Raw genomic sequence first — 21,532 nt, forward strand, 5'->3', positions numbered from 1 at the left:
GGCAAAAATAACTAATCCTGAACCAAGAACTAGTCAAGCACAATGCTGTAGATGAGCCCTCCAACTCATACTAAAGATTCAGGGGCAAGAATTAAGTTGACACATTAGGTGCATAATATGCTTTCTCTAGGTTCTGTCTTAAGACACATAGACAAATCAAGAGTCTGGCTACAGACCACCAGTGGCACACACCTCGGTGCATACTGTATAAAATAAATAAACTAAATAAATAAATGCAACCAACTGAACCTCAAAATGTTGTGGTCTCAAATTCAGCTGTGTAGCACCTGTGCTTGCAAATGTGTTTCAACCATTTGTGCTTTTAATGGGACTGTGATAATAATATTACTGCACTAATGTGTAAATATTTCAGCAAGTTTGCTTTTCATAGTAATTTAACAAATATTTGTTTTTTTACATGCAGAGATGTATAAATGTTTAATTATCGTGCTTGTACAGAGTTTGTCTTCTAATTTTATTTAAAGGTTTTAGGTATTTAAGCAGGAGCAGGCCGACACTGGATACCTTTATCATTCACAATTGTCTTCACCAGTATCTTCTCTACTGTTCACTGCTCATCATAAAAATGCACAAAGAGAATAAAATGAAAGACAAAAGAATTAAAACAAAGAAAATACAATCACAAAACTAAATTGCTGTTTTTTTGTGTACATATTAAAAGAACAGATCCGCATAAAATACAATTAAAAATGAGCCTTTCACCAGAAAATTGGTTGACATAAAAACCCAAGACTAACTTTAAGAGCACATGATCTACAGAAATGTTCATCTCCACAGCATGGTATACTGTATACCCAATCACTCGCAATGCTTCCTAATAGGCGTTCATGTCTCTCAACATGGAGGTGAACCTCCAAATTAAATGAAGAATTTATTTCTTCTTCTAACTTTTAGGTTTCTAGTGATTTACTTTAATGCTGTACAGTTTTTCGAGACTATTAATTGCCCAGATTAAGTTACCTGTGGTCATGGCATTGATGCAAAGTAAGTCCACATTTGTTTTGGAGATAGTTTGCAGAGAAGATGCAGAGTCTCTTTCTGATAAAGTCAAGAATTGTGCTTCCCAGTACTTTCTACTGCATTACTAAATTGAGTAAACATGCCATACTCATGGACGTCATCTATAAGATATGAGCTAGAGGAATAACAACATACAAAGTTTAAACTTAATGAGAGATAGTGAAGAAGAAGGAGAAAGCAAAAGGACAGACAGTGAGAAGAACAAGACAAAAAAAGAGAGAGAGCAGACTACAACTAACTTTGATACAGAAAAAATGAAAAGAAAAACAAAAATAAAAACCAAAACATAAGTTTTTAAAAAATTTCCTTTAGTGAACGATAGAGTCAGCACAATTTTCGTTTATAGTATGCGAGTTATCATATGATAAATTTTACATTTTCAAAATGAATAAACAGGTAAATCATTAAATAGAGAAACATTGTCTGAAGCACTGATAATTTTATTTAAAATTTTTCAAGTACAGTACAGTTTCAAGCAATTTTTAGCACTTCTTGCACCATTACTCCAATTCCATCAAATATTTCATGTAAAGGGGCTTTGCACATGAAAGCACAGGTTGTAATAATCTTGTTTTTTTCATCAACGTGAGCTTCATTGACGTTCTTGCAGATATGCTTGCATCCCAGTTCTTCTATTGAAGAAGCAGTTGAGCAATCAGGAAACCTTAATAAATAAAGAGAGATGCATTCATTCTGTTCTGGGCACACTGGAACACTAATGCTATAAACATCCCAAAGAAGAAGTTATGAGATATTGACAGTAAGGGGGTGGGAGAGAATAATGAAAATAGAATGCATAATTTATAAAGATCAATTAATAAATCGACAATTTTGTTCTTTGTTTCATGAAAATATTCCTGTATATACAGCATAATAACGCTTTCAATAAAACACGGCATTAGTTAATCTTGTGATCGTCTCCCACCTACAACATATACTGTAAACCGCTGTATGTAAAAGAAACAAACATTTGTAGATGATCTATGCTCTACATTTAGTTTAGTTAGGTTTAGCATGCCAACACTATGTAGGCATTTCTAGAAAATGCTATTGAAGCACTTGAATATTGAGATTTGGCAGAATAAAAGTGACATCTACTGGTGCACTTAAAATACAATATATTTAAACTGAAATTATACTTTCAAATTTGAATAAAGGGTAAATAGGCATGGTTTAAATAAAAATGTGGCATTCAGCATGGATGAATTGGAGAACAATTACTGGAAAAGGACAATTTATATTTTTTCTGTGTGTTTAATGTGATTACAAATGTTTGCAATAGGATTTCATGTAGGACACCAAAGTTTCTCTGACAATGTACACTCCTATTCTCTGTACTCTGCCTTTGTTTAATCTCATGTTGTTGGAGGAAGGAGCAGAACTTCTGTTGTAACATTTAAAGTGTGTACTTATATAAGGGGACTTTACTCCTTTTCTATGTTAAAACAGCCTGCTATGTGAAACAGCATGTTACTCGGCTACTGAAAATTGTACCTTGCTTGTTGATGCTTTTGTGTTTGTCAAAGAATTGCCCAAATATTTCAATAATTACTTTAAGTAAAAAGTGTAACAAGCTTTACTATATTGTAAGTCGAGAAAAGCCAAGCAAAATGACACCTTTTATTGGCTAACTAAAAAGAATACAATATGCAAGCTTTCGAGGCAACTCAGGCCCCTTCTTCAGGCACAATGTAATCATCTTCAGATAATGGCAATGAGCTTTATAGCAGGGGTCACCAACTCCAGTCCTGGAGGACCACCGTGGCAGCAGGTTTTCATTTTAACTCTTTTCTTTTTTTTTTTTTTTTTTTTTTTTAACTCTTTTCTTAATTAGTGACCCGTTTCTGCTACTAATTAACATTATTTGCATTAACTTTAATTGACTTGCTCTTGAAGACTCAGACCACTTAATTGTTTTTTTCCATTATTAGCAGCCAAACAATAATGAGATACAAAATGAGTGAAAACAACTTGTGTTCATCATACAATATCTGAAAATAAAGAAGGATGAAGGTCTCAGAAATGTTGATCTGCTCAGGTCCCCAAAACATTTGAATAGTCCTCTTAGAAAGAGAAAGTCAACAATTTCAGAAATGTCTGGTATGCACAATGAGAGCAGCAACAAGCCATGGAATTAAAGAACGAGTTTAATTAACAACAAGAATCAGAACCTCATTACGCAACTGCTTGGAGTGAAATTGGTTGGAGTTTGAGGCCCTGACTTAGTTGGTCTTCTGTTGGCTCACCCACTTCTCGTTTCACTTCTGTTTGGGTGCCATTTAAGGAAAGAAATTAAGCAATTCAGAATAACGGTGAAAAAATTAAGGGGAATAAATCTTAAAGAAACAATTCAATTAAAATGAATTCACAAGAAGTTAATTACCACAAACAGGACACTCGTTAAAAAAAGGTTAGAATGAAAACCTGCAGCCACGGTGGTCCTCCAGGGCCAAAGTTGGCAACCCATGCTTTATAGCAGGGGTCCTCAATCACAGTCCTGGAGGGCCGCAGTGCTCTGCAGGATTTTGTTCTTAATTAGAAAGCAATTCTTGCCAATAATTTAATTTAATGGCTTGTTAGTGCTTTAACTCAGCCATGTCAGGTAATTCTCATATCCTATATTTTTAGTTTCCTTTCTAAGAATATTATCCAAAAGTAAGTAATTGCTTCTTATTAAGCAACCGGGTTGGAACAAAATCCTGTAGCCAATGCAGCCCTTCAGAACTGTGATTAAGGACCCTATTTAAAGCATCAGTGAAAGAGTTGATCAGAGATAAATGAACACAAGCCTGCTTTCCTGACTGCAAGTTTATTCCATTTTACTGAAAAGGGCTAGGAACCAAGTTTCTTTCTCAGCTTAGTAAATCAAGGATGAGAGAGGGATGAGAGAGAGAGAGAGAGACTCCCAATAGGAAGGCTAAAGTGACAGTCATCTTCGAATGAAGTCTGAAAAAACTGTTTACAGTAAGGTGGTGGACCACCATCCCAGGTTCATGAGCACTGCAACAGTGAACTGTATATTCCTAAAGTTATATATATATATATATATATATATATATATATATATATATATATATATATATATATATATATATATATATATATATATATATATATATATATATATATATATATATATATAAATAAATAAAATAATTTTATATATTATAAATAAATAAAAAAAGAACAGGTAACAGGTACTATGGGAATTTATATTTTAAATACAGGTGTACCCAAAATCTTTTCCACAATAAAACAAATGAAAACTATAAACTAAAATTAAAATTTCTCATTGGAATATAGCCAAAAGCTCTTAATGCTGTTTTTAGAGAAAACTTGGGATTAGCTAGTAAATTGACAACACTATGATGAAACCAATCAGTTGTGAATTATAGCTTGCAGAGTCTCCCTGTTATACGAGGAAATACATAATGATACAGAGAGTGCTACCATTAAAAGAATACCATAATTAGTCACATATGTCTGTCCATCCATTTTCTTAATCCACTTATACAGTTTGAGGTAAAAAGGAATTGGTGCCTATCCATGCAGTAATAAATACAGGACAAAAACCAACCCTGGACTGGGAGCCACTCCATTGCAGGTCATACTTGTACACACATCTACATTTGATCATACAGGGACATTTTAGAGTCATCAATTAACCTAACCTGTACATGTTTGAATCTACAGAGAAAACCATTATAAATGTTGAGAGAATAAAAACAAAACAAAAAAAAAAAAACCTTCACATAGGCAGTGCCAGCAACAACTGCAACAAGCAATATCTCTGCAGCTGCCATTAGTCTATACCTGTGACAAAAAAAGTTGCATATTTGTACAAAAGTGTACACACTAGTCAGACATTTGTGTGACTAAACTTACAATGCTGTTTAAAGCACAGAGAATGCCAGTCTGATGATGAGATATCTAGCATCAGTGCAGAATCATAATGTGCACAATTGTGGGACTGACACTACTTCCTTTACCACTAAAAACAGAGCCCAGATGAGTGTTCATTAGTATAACTAAAATGTAACAAAGCACAGTGAAAAATCACATAAGTTTCACATCTTTAATTACTAGCACATTACTGGATTTCAAGCTAACAAAATATTTAATATTAATATATAAATATTTAATTTAAATTAATACTGAAATAATGGATTTATACTCAATCGTCTTTGATTTCACAAAAGCAAACTGAAAGCAAGGACAGGTATAACAAAGGAAGGAAAGAGATGGAAAATTAAAATATCAATAGTCTGCGAAATTTAAAATGTCATTCATTAGACTGACCCATTCAGCTTTATTTTTCAGTTAGTATAATTAATTAGCTAAATGTTTTCTGTGCAGTATATTGATGTAACTCTCATAACTTTCACATCAACAAATGACATAATCCTAGGTTTTTATAAATCAGTATAAGTAATGAAAGACTACATAATCTCAGTATTTGCTGATTTAGGTAGCACGGATGCAATCTACTACATTACTGTGATATTGTTTTATTACATTTTACTTAGTATTTATTTTTAAATACCATATAAAAAGTAAATTATATATGTACACACGGTAAGGTAAATCTGGTAAACCATGAACAACACTGGAAATAAATGGGTGAAAAAAAAGACACCCCAAATTAAACAATTTTGATTATTAAAACACTAGGTCAGGGACAAGATCATAATGGGTTATTTGTAATTATTTAAACACATGAGTGTTATTATCATACACCACATTCAAACTCAGCTTTGACATTCCAACTCCATCTAATGTGATGTTTTTTCTTTTTATGCAACTTTCCCTTATCCTTCCCACATGTGTTGACTCTATAAAACACTTTCATTGTTTTGACTGGCTAATGCTACAAACATGAAGTAAAATACACCACCAACAGCACAACAACACATGATTATTTAATGGGTCAATCTACCAAACCACTTAAAATAGATGTTAGATTGGCATAAAATAGGAATGCATGCTTATAAAATATCACAACTGTATCGCTACGTTTAACAAGTTTTTCTTCACAGAAGCAACAGTGCTGTTGAGGAGTTTGTGAAAGGTAATAAAAACCTTAATTTTTTTTTTTTTTTTTTAAATTGACCAAACTGAGGCAGCAATTGAACAAGCATTAGGTTTGCATACAGTGAGCAATGGTTAATATCTCTAATGACTGTTTATGAATGGTCTAATTAATGTAACTAACAGGCTGTCTAAGGTTAGCTAAAATCATATGTTAGCAATCAGGTTATGGTTTGAAAGTGTGGTGGATCTGAAGAGAACAGTCATTGTATCAGAGCAAACTGAGTTTTAAATTGCTAAGATATGCAAGGCCATTATATGCTGTATGTACTTAAGATTTATTTACATCTGCACTGCTAAAGTCCAGTGCCACTGCGAGTACTAACGTTCCAGCAGAGAGTAACTGTAGTGTTTTATTAAATTTACCAACATGGCCATATAAACAACATTCACAATAATTCAAGGGGAATAATGAGCAAGAAAAAAAGAGAACTTTATTAATAAGTATAATACCTCCTTGATTGCTTGTGATCCCTCTCTGCAAAATTTTGCTTTACTTTAATTCTTTAAATAATTCCAGACACTTTCTATATTAGTACTGCAGCTGATGAAGCATAACTCTTAACTGGTCTGCTTTTTAAGATTTATAATCGTTAATTACTTCATTTTTGCTTTATCAGGAGCCAAACAATACAGAAATGCAAAGTTAGCCAATATATCAATATTTAACTAAGGGGACTCAAACTCAGTTCCTAGAGGAACACCATTTTTACTCTGCTCAATTTCTTAAATAGAAATTAATTCTTACGGCTCATGAAACAAATTATTTAATCGTACTGCTTGTTGATACTCTTATTCTGCCACATCAGACATTTCCAAAACTTTTTTTTTTTTTTTTTAAAAGCGCATCATCCAAATGTTTTGTGGACCAGTGCACACCAATATTTCTTCAGACCTTCACATTGTTCTTTGCAAATACTTTTCTGAAAAAGATTGCATTGTGGCTGGACATCTGTAGACTAACCCTAGCAGCTAACAAAAAAGAAAAAAGAAGCAGAAAAATGTTCTAAATCTAAATAATCTAGTCATTTAAAATTAAGACAAAAGAAGTAAGCTCCATTAACAGCAGTAAAAGGTCACTAATTAAGAAAGTGGCTAAAATGAAAATCTGCAACAAAAGGCGGCCTCTAAATCCCCTTAGTTTCTCGTGCATGACACTTCTCCAAACTCAAGTCTCACTTCAGTTCAACCTTTGGTCTATATGCAGGACTCTTTCTTAAATCTGCCTTGAAGTCAGTTAATCTCTTTGCATTGCAATCCTTTTAATTTTTAATGTGGCCAATAATGTATGTTGCTTTTACCGGTGCTGTCGGGATGGCTGATATTGGAATTTCTTCATGGCTACAGGATAACTTGCAGCACCTCTCCATTATCCAAGCCAGACATTTTTATATGTGTTTGAGGCATGGGGTTGTTGATTTTTAAATGTATTTATTTACGGAAGCTTCTGTAAAATTTTTAAAATTTCCCCTTCATATCAAAGTAATTATTACAAACAAATTGCTGAATTCTGGAACTTTGAAACTCTAACAGAGTACCACTGGGTGTAGTATTTTTAAAAATACCTTTAGTAAAATATTATAATTGTTATGTAGAACTACAGTCACAAGTGAATGTTAGCCATAAGTGATTTAGAGGCTATATATTTCAATTAAGTAAATTAGTCCTCATACTGAAACATCTGAAGTACCAAGAACTTATATAAGACATGTTTTCTTTTGCCTGAATCATATAACGGAGAAAAAGTGGGTTGTGACACAAAAAAGGTTGAGAAACACTTGAGTTCGATTTTCCGAAAACCTTGCTCTAACCAGGTCATACACACTAGCTTTACTCTGACAAGTCCCTAGCAGTTTGAGTGCCTTTGGACTTGGGTGTCTCATCTTCCAGCATTATAGGATTGAAATTAACTTTACTATTTATCCACAGATTTTTCATGGCAAGATATGAAAGTAGATTTCCTGGCCTTTCTTCTGTGCAGTTAATGTTGGTGCTGTTGCTGTTTGAACTAAAATATGATGTAATCTTCTGCTGTGAACAACTACCCATACTGTTGCTGCAGATGAAGGGTCCATGCTCTTTGACTGATTGCTAACCACTGGTCTTCCTTAACATCAACTTGACACCACCTTACTAACTATTTAAGCATAAATTGCCTGTTAATTTCAGTTAGCAGGGGCAAAAATGACCTCTTAATAAAAATTTAATACTGTGACTTTTATAATCATATTCTTTATAAAACCGCATCTGAAATTCTTACCCAGCTTATAAAATCTCCATATTTGTAGTTAGTGCCTTGAAAATTATTCAGACCCCAAAATAATTTAACATTACTTACAATACAGACTTACAATGTATTTACACTTTCTCCATCTGATCTATGAAACAGAGTACCAGCACGTCTGATCAAAAGAAACAAACCCCAAATCTTTCAACAACTTGGTAAAAAATAAAAGCAAATCTAAATTGTCACATTTAAAAACTACTCCTGCCCTTTGTAAATATATGCAACGTTTGACCTTAACAATATATTAAATTTTGTTGATGGTTGTTGCTTGTGCAAGAAATTAGTGAATCGCCTGTTTTGGATTGATTTGTACAGATAAATCCTCTCTCTCTCACTGAGGTCCAACAACATGATACAGATTTCCTAAAAAAGCAAAGAGGAGGGATACAATTATAGAGAAGAATAGATCTGGCATGGGGCTCAGTCCATCATGCAGAAATGAAAAAAGTAGGAAACTATAGCCACACTGCCCAAGTACTTGCCTGTAAAGAATCTGCAAAACATCAGCTGAAATAAAACTGCAAAAATGTTATGGAAAGTCTTTTGACTGAACAGACTAAAGTGAAACACTTTTTGGTTTGAACACTATGTGGTATGTGTGGTAGAAATCGAACACTGCACATCAGCCAGATTAACAACATACTCACTGTAAAATGTGGTGGCATATGTGGTTTTAAAGTGTAATTTCTTATTGGCGTAGAATTTTTTTTTTCTTTATGGGGCAACACTTTAAAAGTGTCCTATGTGCAAATACAATGCCCAATCACATTGATCAATATCCCAGATTGTAACAATCATTTAAGGGGTGTTTATGTTTTGGGACAAAACAAAAAACTAATATTACTTTTTTCCATCATTTCACATTACAATCTGTATGGCTAATGCTACAGGATAAACACATTTGAAAAGACAGTAATTGGGAGAGGTTTACAAAAGATGATGTCTGTAAGATCAACAAAATTTGACATGCTTTTGGATGTACTGATTTTACATTGAGTATTCAGGTTTCCAGTTACTTCTCAAAATGTACTAATGCATTATTGGGAAAGAACAGCTGAAAGTTATTTCCAAGCAGAAAAGGAAAGAAGGTTAAAGGCACGTTTTAGCTGTAGAGCCTTTATTGCCTCTGTGATCATGTAGAAGGTTATATAAATTATACCGCAAAAATATTAACAGTTTTAATATAATGTGGAAATTACAATTGTAACAATTTAATGATCCATACTGAACAATTTTAAGGTATCTGAATCATCATTCACTGTCAAGAAAAACTGGGTAAGTCAGAGATGGAGTCTGTTAAATCTTAGAGGAAATAGTTGCTAAGAAGACAAGTTTCAGCATTGTGTGTTAAAATTTTAAACCCATGTGAGACACTTCAGTGTTTATTTGAGCAAACTCTCACTAAATTTAAAGATGTGTACCTAAATGGTTGGAGTGCTCACTTAATCTGGGCAACACAGTCCTACTGCGTGCTTGTTGGCTTAGTTGAGTTTTAGCTTCCTTTGGAATTATAGCTTGAAGCTGTTCTGTTAGTTAGTAATAACTTCAATAATTTTGTTCCTAGAGAATTATCTCTTTACAGAAATGTCTTGCAGCTAGTCTCTGCAAAATATTCCACTATCTTCATTTTCTTCTTCCTTTAATAAGTCTTATCATAGTGATATGTTTATTATCCTAATTCAAAAATGTTACCTTTGCATGAAAACCACAAAATGCAGATATCTGTAATAAGAATTTAAAATATTTTCCAAATATATATGAAGAATGGGAAACTTCAGAGTTGGGATGATACAACATGCATGACTTTTCAGGATAAGGTATTTCCAAAATATTGAGCGAAATTATTATGGTGGAAGTGTTCTGTGTAAATAATTATCTTTCCTTCCAGTAAAATGTGGTATATTTTTGTAGTAGGTAAAAATGTATATTGTTATGAAGATTGTGAAATTAACATATAGACTAGAATGAATTTAATTAAATGGAGAAAAAAGTTGCTAAAATACAGCAGTATTTTTTTCTGCTCTTTTATATTGGAAAAGTCTGGAGTTTTACTATTCTTTCAGTAAACTGTTAAGTAACCTTTGACAGTATCTTTACAGCGAATTCTCATGGAATAACATATGTAAACATATGTTTTGATTTGCTTGCCATTACTAACACTGTACTTGGCTCAAACACATGCAATGGGAAAGCTGAAGTATATGCTTCATGCAGCTTCCACGGTTTTCAACATTTGTAAATTCCATTCTTCTAACAGAATAACCCCACGCTGCAGAATTTTTACCTGCCATCTGAATTTGTATCATGCCCAACAGTAACTTCACATCCAGGAAAAACTTTGGCAGCAAGCACAGGCGAGATGCAACATAAACCAATGGGCTTTTTTGCATTATGGAATGCCAGCAGTGTTGACTTGACTAGGTCATTTACAGTGCATTTGTTTCCATCAACTGCCCAGGAACATAAGTTTTTTGCTACTCCAAATCCACCTGCAATGCAAAGAAGAGATACCACAGTTGAAGATTCTTGCTAATTTGCAACAGTGACAGAGCTGACATAGTTTAGGCATCAGGGAAAAACTTTAGATACAAAACGGATTATAGTATTTTTATCACATTCAGTGGGGGAAGCATGTGTTTAGTATCAGCTTATGCTTCAATATAATCTGTGCTTCATTCAACAAAAGAAAAATGATTTAGCTTGATGTATTTTCTGGGAAATGATTCAGCCTTGATCCAGCCTGGCCAGATAAAAAAAAATAAGCCGCACTATGTCAAACATTCCCAAGATGCTCCCAATTTGCAGTCCAACTCGGTCAAGAGAAACAAATACAATAACCTGTAGTTTAAATAAATGTTTAGTCAAACATCCTCCTAATTCAAAACACAATATCAGCAATAAGAGTGAACGTCTCCATTCGAAATCATTAATCTTTTTTTTTTTTTTGCTGTAATGTGTTTGAAAAATGGTGACATTTCTCTATAAAGTTTTTTTTTCTTTTAAACACAGAAACTGAAACAATGTCAGTCCATACATTTTTACTTCCACAGCTGAGCTAAAATCATACTGGGGGCTTTAACCTACAGAAAATGCATATTTAATGGTATAATGTTTAAGCTGAACTTCCTGCAAAGTATTTTGGAACTCATGAACAGCTGAAAGTATCTAATAACTAACTGATCAGTTGTTGATTAACCTTAATCTACTATATGATATCAGTTTTAGAACTTTTAGAAAATCTCAGTGTTTACCCATTAAATAGTTCAGCCACGTTTGGTGGAACAGAGTAGAAAGCTGGACAGATGTAGAAAATCTAAACATTTTCTCGCTCTCCAAGTATCAAAGTCTTGTCATCTTTTACATTACATACAAATGCATATACTTTTCCTTCCTTAAGTCATGCCATATTGCAAAGTAAACAGAAAGCTGGCTGACTGCTACTTGCACACATTTGCCTTAACATGTCAAATAAAAAAGACCTACTGACTCCATCCATTCAGGGGCTGAAGTCCATCTCAACAAGCATTAAGGAGTACGGCAAGTACAATATCTAGACAGGGGACACCCACTCACATTCAAACACACACCACACAAACTAGGGGCAATTTAGCATTGCCAATCTACCTAACATATGCATATCTTTGGACTGTCGAGTGAAGATGGAGCCCCAGGAGAAAACCCATGTAGATGCTTGGAGAACATGCAAACTCCATGCAGGGACATGAACCCTGGTCTCCCTACTGTGAAGCAGCACCACTACCTCTGCACCATTGAGCTGCCCTGTAAAACAAAACATTAAACCATTGCTTTCACTCACTCATCACAAAATATACTTAACTTTCTTAGCATTAACCCTGAGTCGGTCTTGGGCTTGGACTTTGTGCAAATAGGAGTTAAGCACAAGTGTCACTCAGAGAGCTGCATTGTTTGAATGTACAGTATTAAGTCTGAACAGCAGGAGGGACAGTATTCTGCTGCCATCTAGTAGATAATATAACACTGTGCTGCAAAAAAATATCATGACTATTTCTGTGTTTTATATTCTAAGGTAACTCATCAATATTCACGAGACAGCAGACTCTTCAAACAAAACACACAATAGACTGTAAACAAAAAAAAAAAAAAAAAAATGTAAAGCCAGTTTTAGAGCAAAATGAAACCGTACCATTATAGTGATGACAATGTTAATCAGATGTTGACAGAGATAGTGTAGCTGATGCAGATGCTGTACGTGCAAATCACTAGAATATCATGTCATATGAAGTGTCAGTGTGTCAAAAAGATGAAATGAATGCAATCAAGTGGAAGAACAAGAAAGGTGTTAGACCCCTAATACTGTTCATAATGCAGCAACTGTAAATGTGCTTTTCATGGGAAATATGGGTGTGGTAGCCTATAATAACACAACGAGCATGTCCAAATATAAGAAAACTGTGCAAAGAAACACTTCTGCTGTCCAGAAACATATTACGAAAAGACATAACGTTGCTTCTGTATTTATTTTGCTAAAGTCTTTGTATTTACATGTTTGTAAGAAAACTTTTTTTAAAAAAAAAAAAAAGGTTTTTAGCACATTTTTGTAAATGTATAGCTAAAGAAGCTAAGAATATTCTTTAACACACAAAAAGAACAACAGTAGTACCCATCTGGGTGACTGCATACCTGGAAAAATAATGGCATCCAACTCATTCACCTGCAGCTCTGCCAAGTCGAGTATATTACCCCTTGCCAGCCTGGCACTTTCTACCAACACATTTCTCTGTTCTTCTGTGGGATTGCCTTTGACATGGTCAATCACATGCATCTGATCAACATTGGGAGCAAAGATTTTCACCTATAAGAAAAAAATGGAATTCACAGTCTTCAAAACTCGCACTTACAGTTAGGTCTATAAGGATTTGGAAAGTGACAAAATTTTCACAATTTAAACAAAGCAATCATTATGTGATTGAAGTGTAGACTTTGAGCTTTAATTTAAGGGGTTTACCAAAAATACTGTCATTTAGGAATGAAAGCCATTTTTCTGCACAGCCCCTCCCTTCCAGGGGCTCAAAAGTATATGGACGTTTGACTGATAACTTTTTCCTTAGCCAGGTGGGAGCAGTTCCCTCACCATTTCATTGATTATTAAGCAGGTAAAAGGTCTGGAGTTGATTCCAAGTATGGAATTTACATTTGGAAGCTGCTATTATGAACTCTCAATATGAGGTCCAAAGAGCTGTCCATGCAAGTAAAAACATGTCCATCATTAGGCTGAGAAAGAAACACAAAACTTCAGAGAGATAGCAGAAATGCAAGGCATGGTCAAATCAACCATTTGGTACACTCTTAAAGAGAACCAACACACTGGTGAGTTCAGCAACACCAGAAAGTTTGGAAAACCACAGAAGACAACTGTGCTGGATGACTGCAGAATTCTGTCCATCATGAAGAACTCCCCTTCACAGCATTTAGGAAAACCAAAAACACTCTCTGGGAATGCCAAAGTCTAAAAACCAAGAGAAGACAGAGGGTATACCACAAGCATAGGAAAGACAGATTAGACTTGGCCAGAAAACATTTTTAAAAGCCTGTCCAGTTCTGGAACAATTTTCTTTGGACAAAGGAAACTAAGATCAAATAACTCAGAATGCTGGAAGGAGAAGAGTATTGAGAAGAGAGGCAATGGCTCATGATCCGATGAATACCACATCATCTGCGAAACATGGTGGAGGCAGTTTTATGGCACGAACAAGCATGGCTGTGAATGGAAGTCAGTCACTGGCGTTTATTGATGATATGACTGCTGGCAGAAGAAGCAGAATGAATTCTGAAGTGCAGAGGGCTATACTATCAGATTCAGGAGAATGCTGCAAAACTGACAGGACACAGGACATATGGACAATGAGCCAAAACATACTCTGACAGCAAACCAAATGCTTTTCAAGGCAAAGAAGTGGAATATTCTTCAATGGTCAAGTCAATCAACTGACCTCAACCCAATTAGACATGCATTTCTCTTGCTGAAGACCACAATGATGACAGAAAGTCCAAGCAGCAACAAAAAAAAAAAGCCGCAGTAAAGGCCTGGAAATGCATCACTAAGGTGGAAACCCAGCACACAGAGAAGGCCATAGGTTCCAGTCTTCAACCAAATATTTAAAACAATCATTACATTTACGATTATGTTAGTTTGTCCAATTATTTTTGAGCCCCATAAAATAGGGGGACCATGTTTAAAAACGGATGTCATTCCTAAAGAGCTCATACAATATTTTAGGTTAACTCCATAAATTAAAGCTAAAATTCTATATTTCAATCACACAATGATTGCTTATTTTCAAATGCATTGTGGTGTACATAGCAAAAATCATGAACGTTGTGTCACTGTCCAAATACTTTGGTGGAGTACTGTATATTTAAAACTTAACAGAAAGCCTTGTACATCAGTTTCTGTAGTGAAATGTTGATGTTATCTTAAAAACTGCATGCATACAAAAAAAAAAAACTGTCAAAAAAGTAATAATAATTTAAACATAATGGCCCAACTGGTCTTTAAGAGATCAGCTCAAGGAAGTATAAGATAAAGTTCCTTTTACAAACATTTTTGATAAAACTACTGTATTTTTTAGGATGCCCTAAATCTGATACTTTCAAATGCATTGTGCCCGATATTAAAAACAAGTATCCATTTAGTAATTAAAGACACCAGTATTTATAAAAGTTGGCCAATTTACATCAATCCAGTCCCCTATCCATCAGTTAAAGCTAAATGGGACTGACGACATAACACCTGTTTGGGAAGCAGTAACGGAAGAGAGACTACACAAGGAAGCAATTCATTTTACCAGAAAGATTCCACAGCAAGTGAATAACAACTTTCAGCACATTGACTAAACAAACAGACAAACCATAAAATGATATGACAGGAAACACCTACACACTGCTATCCCCAAGGAGATCCAGGATATCATTTACCGGCATGTCCAACTTTAATGAGTTAACTACTGCATTTTACTTTGTAGTAATACTTGCATTTTTAGTTACCTGCACATTCAAAGTATCTACATCTTCACAGCATATTTTTTAACACTGACATACTAAGAAATATAACTGTATAAAGACACGTATACCATAAAAACCCTGCGTTGTGATATAAATAGCGCTCAGTTTTCTGGCATTCCCCTTATTAGTACCGGCGGACCAGGGCAGCGGGTCATCACAAAGTTCCCTTTACCTCGGCTCCGCTTCTGCTCAGGTGAACCAGCACTGCAGATGCCTCGTGAATTTCACTACCGTCAAACACTCCACAGCCAGCCAACACCACAGCTACGCGTTTCACCATCTTACAAAAGGAAAACGCTGTCTAAGAAGAAGGTAAAAGCGCAGCAGAGAGCAGGACGCACTAGCGCTTTAAACTGAAGGGAGAAGGAAGGAAGCGAGTAGCGCGCATGCGTAAATCAACGATGCGAGGGAGTCGCTATGGATGCGCGCGCATGATGACTGTGCACTACAGGCAGGCGCGGCACGCTGGAGTCGGAAAGTTTATATGAAAACAGGTAAACTGAGAAAATGTCACAGTTACTAGCTAAACGAATACTATGAGCGTTAATAACGTATATTAACCCTGCCACAGTAGTTAAAAGTAGTCAACCTTGTTTAGGAATCCAGTCAACATCATTTTGCAAACGTTGCCAGCAATCATGAGATGGAAGCAGGATACAACCCAATGACATTGTAAAATGTAATCGTTCTCTCCGTTTTTTCCCTGCAACAATTGATTTTGGGTTTTTTTGGTTTTTTTTTTTACTCTAAATAAGCAAGAGCACCCTGCGATGGTGCTTCACCCTAACTAAACTGGGGCAGGTGGTCTGAATTTGGCTCAATCGATAAAGAACTGTAATGTTCTAAAAACGTCATGTTTTCTGGATTTTCGGTACAGTTGGTTTTGGAAGATTGCAAAAACGCAATCTTCATTAAACAAAATTACTAATTCTAGTCAAGGGAAATTGTTTTTTCACACTCTAGGCTTTTTGTAAGTCCGTAAAGCTATATTGTGCCCCTAAAGTCCCACCTCCAGACTGTGTATTAAAGTGTGTTGTATTCCACGGTACATGTGGCACTGTATTCGTTTACTGTTATTGCTGTTTCTAGCATGGATTTCTAAGAAGCTGGACTTATCCAGACAATAAAAATGCCACCACCTGTCCAGCTCAGTGCTCCCACATACATTACAGTCTAGTACCCAGCCAATCTTATAGCTAGTGTTTTAAAGAGAAAACGTGGATTAATACTGGGAAAACTTCTTTCTGCTCACATAGCGTACACTTTTAATGAGAAGAAATCCTTTATTATTTATTGAAAAAAAAATAGTGGTAAATTAATGCAGTTATCCAGTCTCCAGAATTAGTAGAATCCCCATTGTCATGGGTCTCATTTTACATCCTTTTATTTTAATACTAAAATTAACTTGTATACCAGCTTAATGCTAAGTAGCATGACTTGCTCAAAGCAGTTTCAGATTTCAAACTCTTTACTTCCGTTATTTCCAAACTTCTTGCTTTGAACCACTCATTGGCCAGTTGCACAATTAATTACTCAATAGAGCTGTAGTAAACGTAGTGTAGTTTCAACACTATGCTGAAAGAATATCCAGAGCTGATAATGCAATGAAAAATTAGCAATATATCATCGGTCACCTAAAGGATTATTAGGAACACCTGTTCAATTTCTCATTAATGCAATTATCTAATCAACCAATCACATGGCAGTTGCTTCAATGCATTTAGGGGTGTGGTCCTGGTCAAGACAATCTCCTGAACTCCAAACTGAATGTCAGAATGGGAAAGAAAGGTGATTTAAGCAATTTTGAGCGTGGCATGGTTGTTGGAGCCAGACGGGCCGGTCTGAGTATTTCACAATCTGCTCAGTTACTGGGATTTTCACGCACAACCATTTCTAGGGTTTACAAAGAATGGTGTGAAAAGGGAAAAACATCCAGTATGCGGCAGTCCTGTGGGCGAAAATGCCTTGTTGATGCTAGAGGTCAGAGGAGAATGGGTCGACTGATTCAAGCTGATAGAAGAGCAACTTTGACTGAAATAACCACTCGTTACAACCGAGGTATGCAGCAAAGCATTTGTGAAGCCACAACACGCACAACCTTGAGGCGGATGGGCTACAACAGCAGAAGACCCCACTGGGTACCACTCATCTCCAGTACAAATAGGAAAAAGAGGCTACAATTTGCACAAGCTCACCAAAATTGGACAGTTAAAGACTGGAAAAATGTTGCCTGGTCTGATGAGTCTCGATTTCTGTTGAGACATTCAAATGGTAGAGTCAGAATTTGGCGTAAACAGAATGAGAACATGGATCCATCATGACTTGTTACCACTGTGCAGGCTGGTGGTGGTGGTGTAATGTTGTGGGGGATGTTTTCTTGGCACACTTTAGGCCCCTTAGTGCCAATTGGGCATCGTTTAAATGCCACGGGCTACCTGAGCATTGTTTCTGACCATGTCCATCCCTTCATGACCATCATGTACCCATCCTCTGATGGCTACTTCCAGCAGGATAATGCACCATGTCACAAAGCTCGAATCATTTCAAATTGGTTTCTTGAACATGACAATGAGTTCACTGTACTAAAATGGCCCCACAGTCACCAGATCTCAACCCAATAGAGCATCTTTGGGATGTGGTGGAACGGGAGCTTCGTGCCCTGGATGTGCATCCCACAAATCTCTATCAACTGCAAGATGCTATCCTATCAATATGGGCCAACATTTCTAAAGAATGCTTTCAGCACCTTGTTGAATCAATGCCACGTAGAATTAAGGCAGTTCTGAAGGCGAAAGGGAGTCAAACACCGTATTAGTATGGTGTTCCTAATAATCCTTTAGGTGAGTGTATGTTCCACTGACTAGGAAAAACTGAAGCAGAACAGAATATGTATGTAGCACTTTATTTTCCTCTTCGCTGCTATCCTTAAAGATCTTTACAAACATAAGACTTTCCTTCAAATTATACAGTAGGTGGCAGGGAGACTCGGAGTAAAACACATTAAATTAGTGACTTTCACTCATTCAGAGTGTTTGCTGGGTTCTGGAGTCATGCACTGTACAGTAGCTTCAAGTTCTCATTTCACCAATATCACACCAATTTAAACTGAATACCTTGGTTAGTTGGTCTGTGTCTTGTCCCATTCAATGACTAGCAGAATAAAAGTAAATCACACACTTGGTGAAACTAATTTCCAAAATATTTGTTTTTTGCCATAGATTTTAGTACACAGCACTCTATTTACTGTTTATACCAACAACTACATAACATGACATTCTGAAACATACTTAACTCAAGTAAGGATTGTGGGGGCTGGAGCCTATCAAGGCAAAATAGTATAAGGCAGGAAGTGCCTTCAGATGGGTTGCCAGTCCATTAGAGGGCTCAGTCATACTGTAGGAGGCACAAAGGATGAACAGGCATCCTGGCAGGAAGGTCCCTTACCCAGATGGGAAGCCCACAGCAAACAGAAAGGCGTCCCGACCAAGAGGTAAAAGGAAGGCTTACCAGGACAAGACTATCCTAAGGGATGGATGGACATCCCAATCAAAGAAGCTTCCCTACCCAGGTGGGAAGCCCCAATCAAGTGGACAGGTGTCCTGACTGGACGTATACATAATACCTTCCCTTGGCTGTGAGAAAAGACAGGGAAGAACTGTTGCATAGGGGTATTTAATTCCCCAAAGAGTTAGATGGCAGCAGCCCTCTATATTGGCGCTCATTCAGGAACCAGCAGCAAATGCCGGGAGTTGTAGTCTGGTAGCACAGCCCTGCTGGCGTTGATGGGTGCCACAAGGGTTCTCTGCAGGGAGATGCAGTCTGCAATTCATGGGACTTCTATATGACCCTGAATTGCTTCCATCGGGCAGTGGCCCTGGCACTGAAGTACTCCTGGGTCCTCAATAAAAGGGACTACACTCCCTTACCCAGGTGAGTCAGAGCTGGGAGGACATGGAGCAACACTCGGTTGGAGGAGAGAGGAGAGGTGATCGTGAAAGAGATAACATGCTTTTGCTACTTTGGAGGTATTGTGTTCAATAAAAACATCCTTTATTTCAACCTGGGACTGTGCTTGTTTGTTTGTTTGTGTTGGGGTTTGGGGATTGCTGACAGCTCAGTTCCATCACAATACAGACTTAAAAAATATCATTTGATTGTGCCTTTTTTATAATCTTCACAGAAACTTAGTATCCCTTATGAGAAGATCTAGGAGTCGTAGTGGACTCATCTCTATCTACATCCAGACAGCATATAGAACCCATTAATGCTAACAGATTGTTAGGTTATATAGCAGGATGTTCATGTCAAGGAAGGATATGCTTAAGCTTCATGATTCACTAATGCATGCAGTTTGGGTCTCCGAGCCACAAGAATGACAGCAGCACTAGGTAAAGTTAAGAGCCTTTTGGCCTAGGCTGATTCCAGGACTATGAGGTATGAGTTATGAGAAAGGCTTAAAGGAGTTGAACCTTTTTACTTTCTTGTATGTGTAGTATAGAGAAAGTAAAGTAATTGCAAAAAAATTCATCCTCAAGATTTTGAAGAATCTCCACTGAACATGTGTTCTCCTGAACACGTTTTGACTATTTTTGCAGTCATTTGTGTGTGAGGACAGAAACACAGTAAGGTGGGAATGCTTTGAGCTAGATAAATGAATTTTGGGATACGGGTGTTACATCAAAATGTCAGTTCTGTGTCAACGTTTGGGCAACATACATCAACCGGAAGTGGTACTTTATCTAAACACATTTCTACATTTTTCAAATAAACTTGTACATAGTTTAAATAAACAATTCATTGAAATTTTGTATAGTAGTTTTTCATGTGAAATTGCATTATAAGAAGAGAAAAATAATTGAAATTTTCTATCATTGTTAGTTAGGGTAAGAAACACGTGCTGTAAATATAGAATTTCAGCTTAATTGGAAAACCAGAAATATCTTAACAGGTATCAGCACTATTACATATGCATTACTACCATTATATAAATAGAGATAAACAATTTAAATGTTGTATGATCATTACTTATCATTAGATATAACATTAGACAATGATCAGCTAAATGAAAGTGGTATATTACTTACCACAAAAATCCAATTTAAAATTTCACTTTGATCGGATTTCCGGAAGGAGTTCTTTGCCATATAAACTTGCATTATAAACAAACATAAATGATTTACATTTTGTAAGAATCACACAGATATAAAGTTTCATTATAATCGGAGAACCAGAAGCGGAATCTATTTTACCTAAACAGGTATAAGGAAAGTGAAGAACAATCCAGATTTTTTTATGCTTTAGATGTGGTGCTTTACAAAAGACTGGAAAACTATAGTTAGTATAAAGAAGTATACTTCCAACGTTTGGTATGGATCATTGTGACACATCTGGTACAATAAAAGTTTATTGACTCACATGATTGACGTTTTTATAGGCAACAAATTTGTGTCTACCTTTTTTACCTCAGAACCGGGAATTTCTGGAATTTACTGCACCATTTTGATTGACTGACAACAACACTTCAATAAGCTGTTTTGACAGTCGATTCTGTGATATTGTTGAATCCGGTTTATCTGTGAAACAAATGATCATATTTCGACATTTAGGTAACTAATTGTTACTATCTTACTTAAGACAAATTGTGTTCCACAATTGTGAACTGTGGTTTTTTGAAATTTACTTTTTGCTTTTTTTGGTTTTTTGCTTAAAATACAGTACTTTTAGTGATTTAATAGTGTTTGTGAAATTTTCTTCATTGTGCTGATTCAGAATTTACACAAAAGTTTATTAATTCATTGGTGAATTATGCAATTTAGTGTTAGTAAGTTTTTGTGTTAAATACTTATTACATATGATTGGCTACATATGAACACTAACAGTTGGTAAGTTTGTTTTTCATTGTTATATGTTATTTTGTCAATGAAAGAATTATGTTTTATCAGTAATTACGGTAGTAATTTAATAAATTATATTACAATCAATGAAATCCTTGTTTTTAAATTTTTCCGGTAACAGATCATTTTTAATTAAAGAATAGATATTCTTTAAAGTTAACAATTTTGAAATTTACAT

The 21,532-nt window shown here is 35.6% G+C and overlaps 1 protein-coding gene across 1 annotated transcript; it reads right to left on the reverse strand.

Moving 5' to 3' along the window:
* Positions 1 to 1,455: 1,455 nt before the first annotated feature.
* On the reverse strand, positions 1,456 to 15,831 carry zgc:162944 (uncharacterized protein LOC569993 homolog). The gene is made up of 4 exons (XM_039745364.1): positions 15,633 to 15,831; positions 13,079 to 13,250; positions 10,701 to 10,905; positions 1,456 to 1,705 (listed from the first exon to the last, which is right to left on the reverse strand). The coding sequence occupies exons 1-4, from the start codon at positions 15,738 to 15,740 to the stop codon at positions 1,513 to 1,515; spliced, it is 678 nt and encodes a 225-aa protein (XP_039601298.1). The 5' UTR covers positions 15,741 to 15,831; the 3' UTR covers positions 1,456 to 1,512.
* Positions 15,832 to 21,532: the final 5,701 nt, after the last annotated feature.

The sequence above is a fragment of the Polypterus senegalus genome, chromosome 2 (assembly GCF_016835505.1).
Source record: "Polypterus senegalus isolate Bchr_013 chromosome 2, ASM1683550v1, whole genome shotgun sequence".
NCBI classification, from domain to species: Eukaryota; Metazoa; Chordata; class Cladistia; order Polypteriformes; family Polypteridae; genus Polypterus; species Polypterus senegalus.

Coding starts and splice junctions, on each gene's coding strand:
- zgc:162944 (XM_039745364.1), bottom strand. CDS start 15,740: ATGGTGAAACGCGTAGCTGTGGTGTTGGCTGGCTGTGGAGTGTTTGAC. Junction 13,251..15,632: donor TGAGCAGAAGCGGAGCCGAG/GTAAAGGGAACT, acceptor TTTTTCTTATAG/GTGAAAATCTTTGCTCCCAA. Junction 10,906..13,078: donor GGATGCCATTATTTTTCCAG/GTATGCAGTCAC, acceptor TTTGCATTGCAG/GTGGATTTGGAGTAGCAAAA.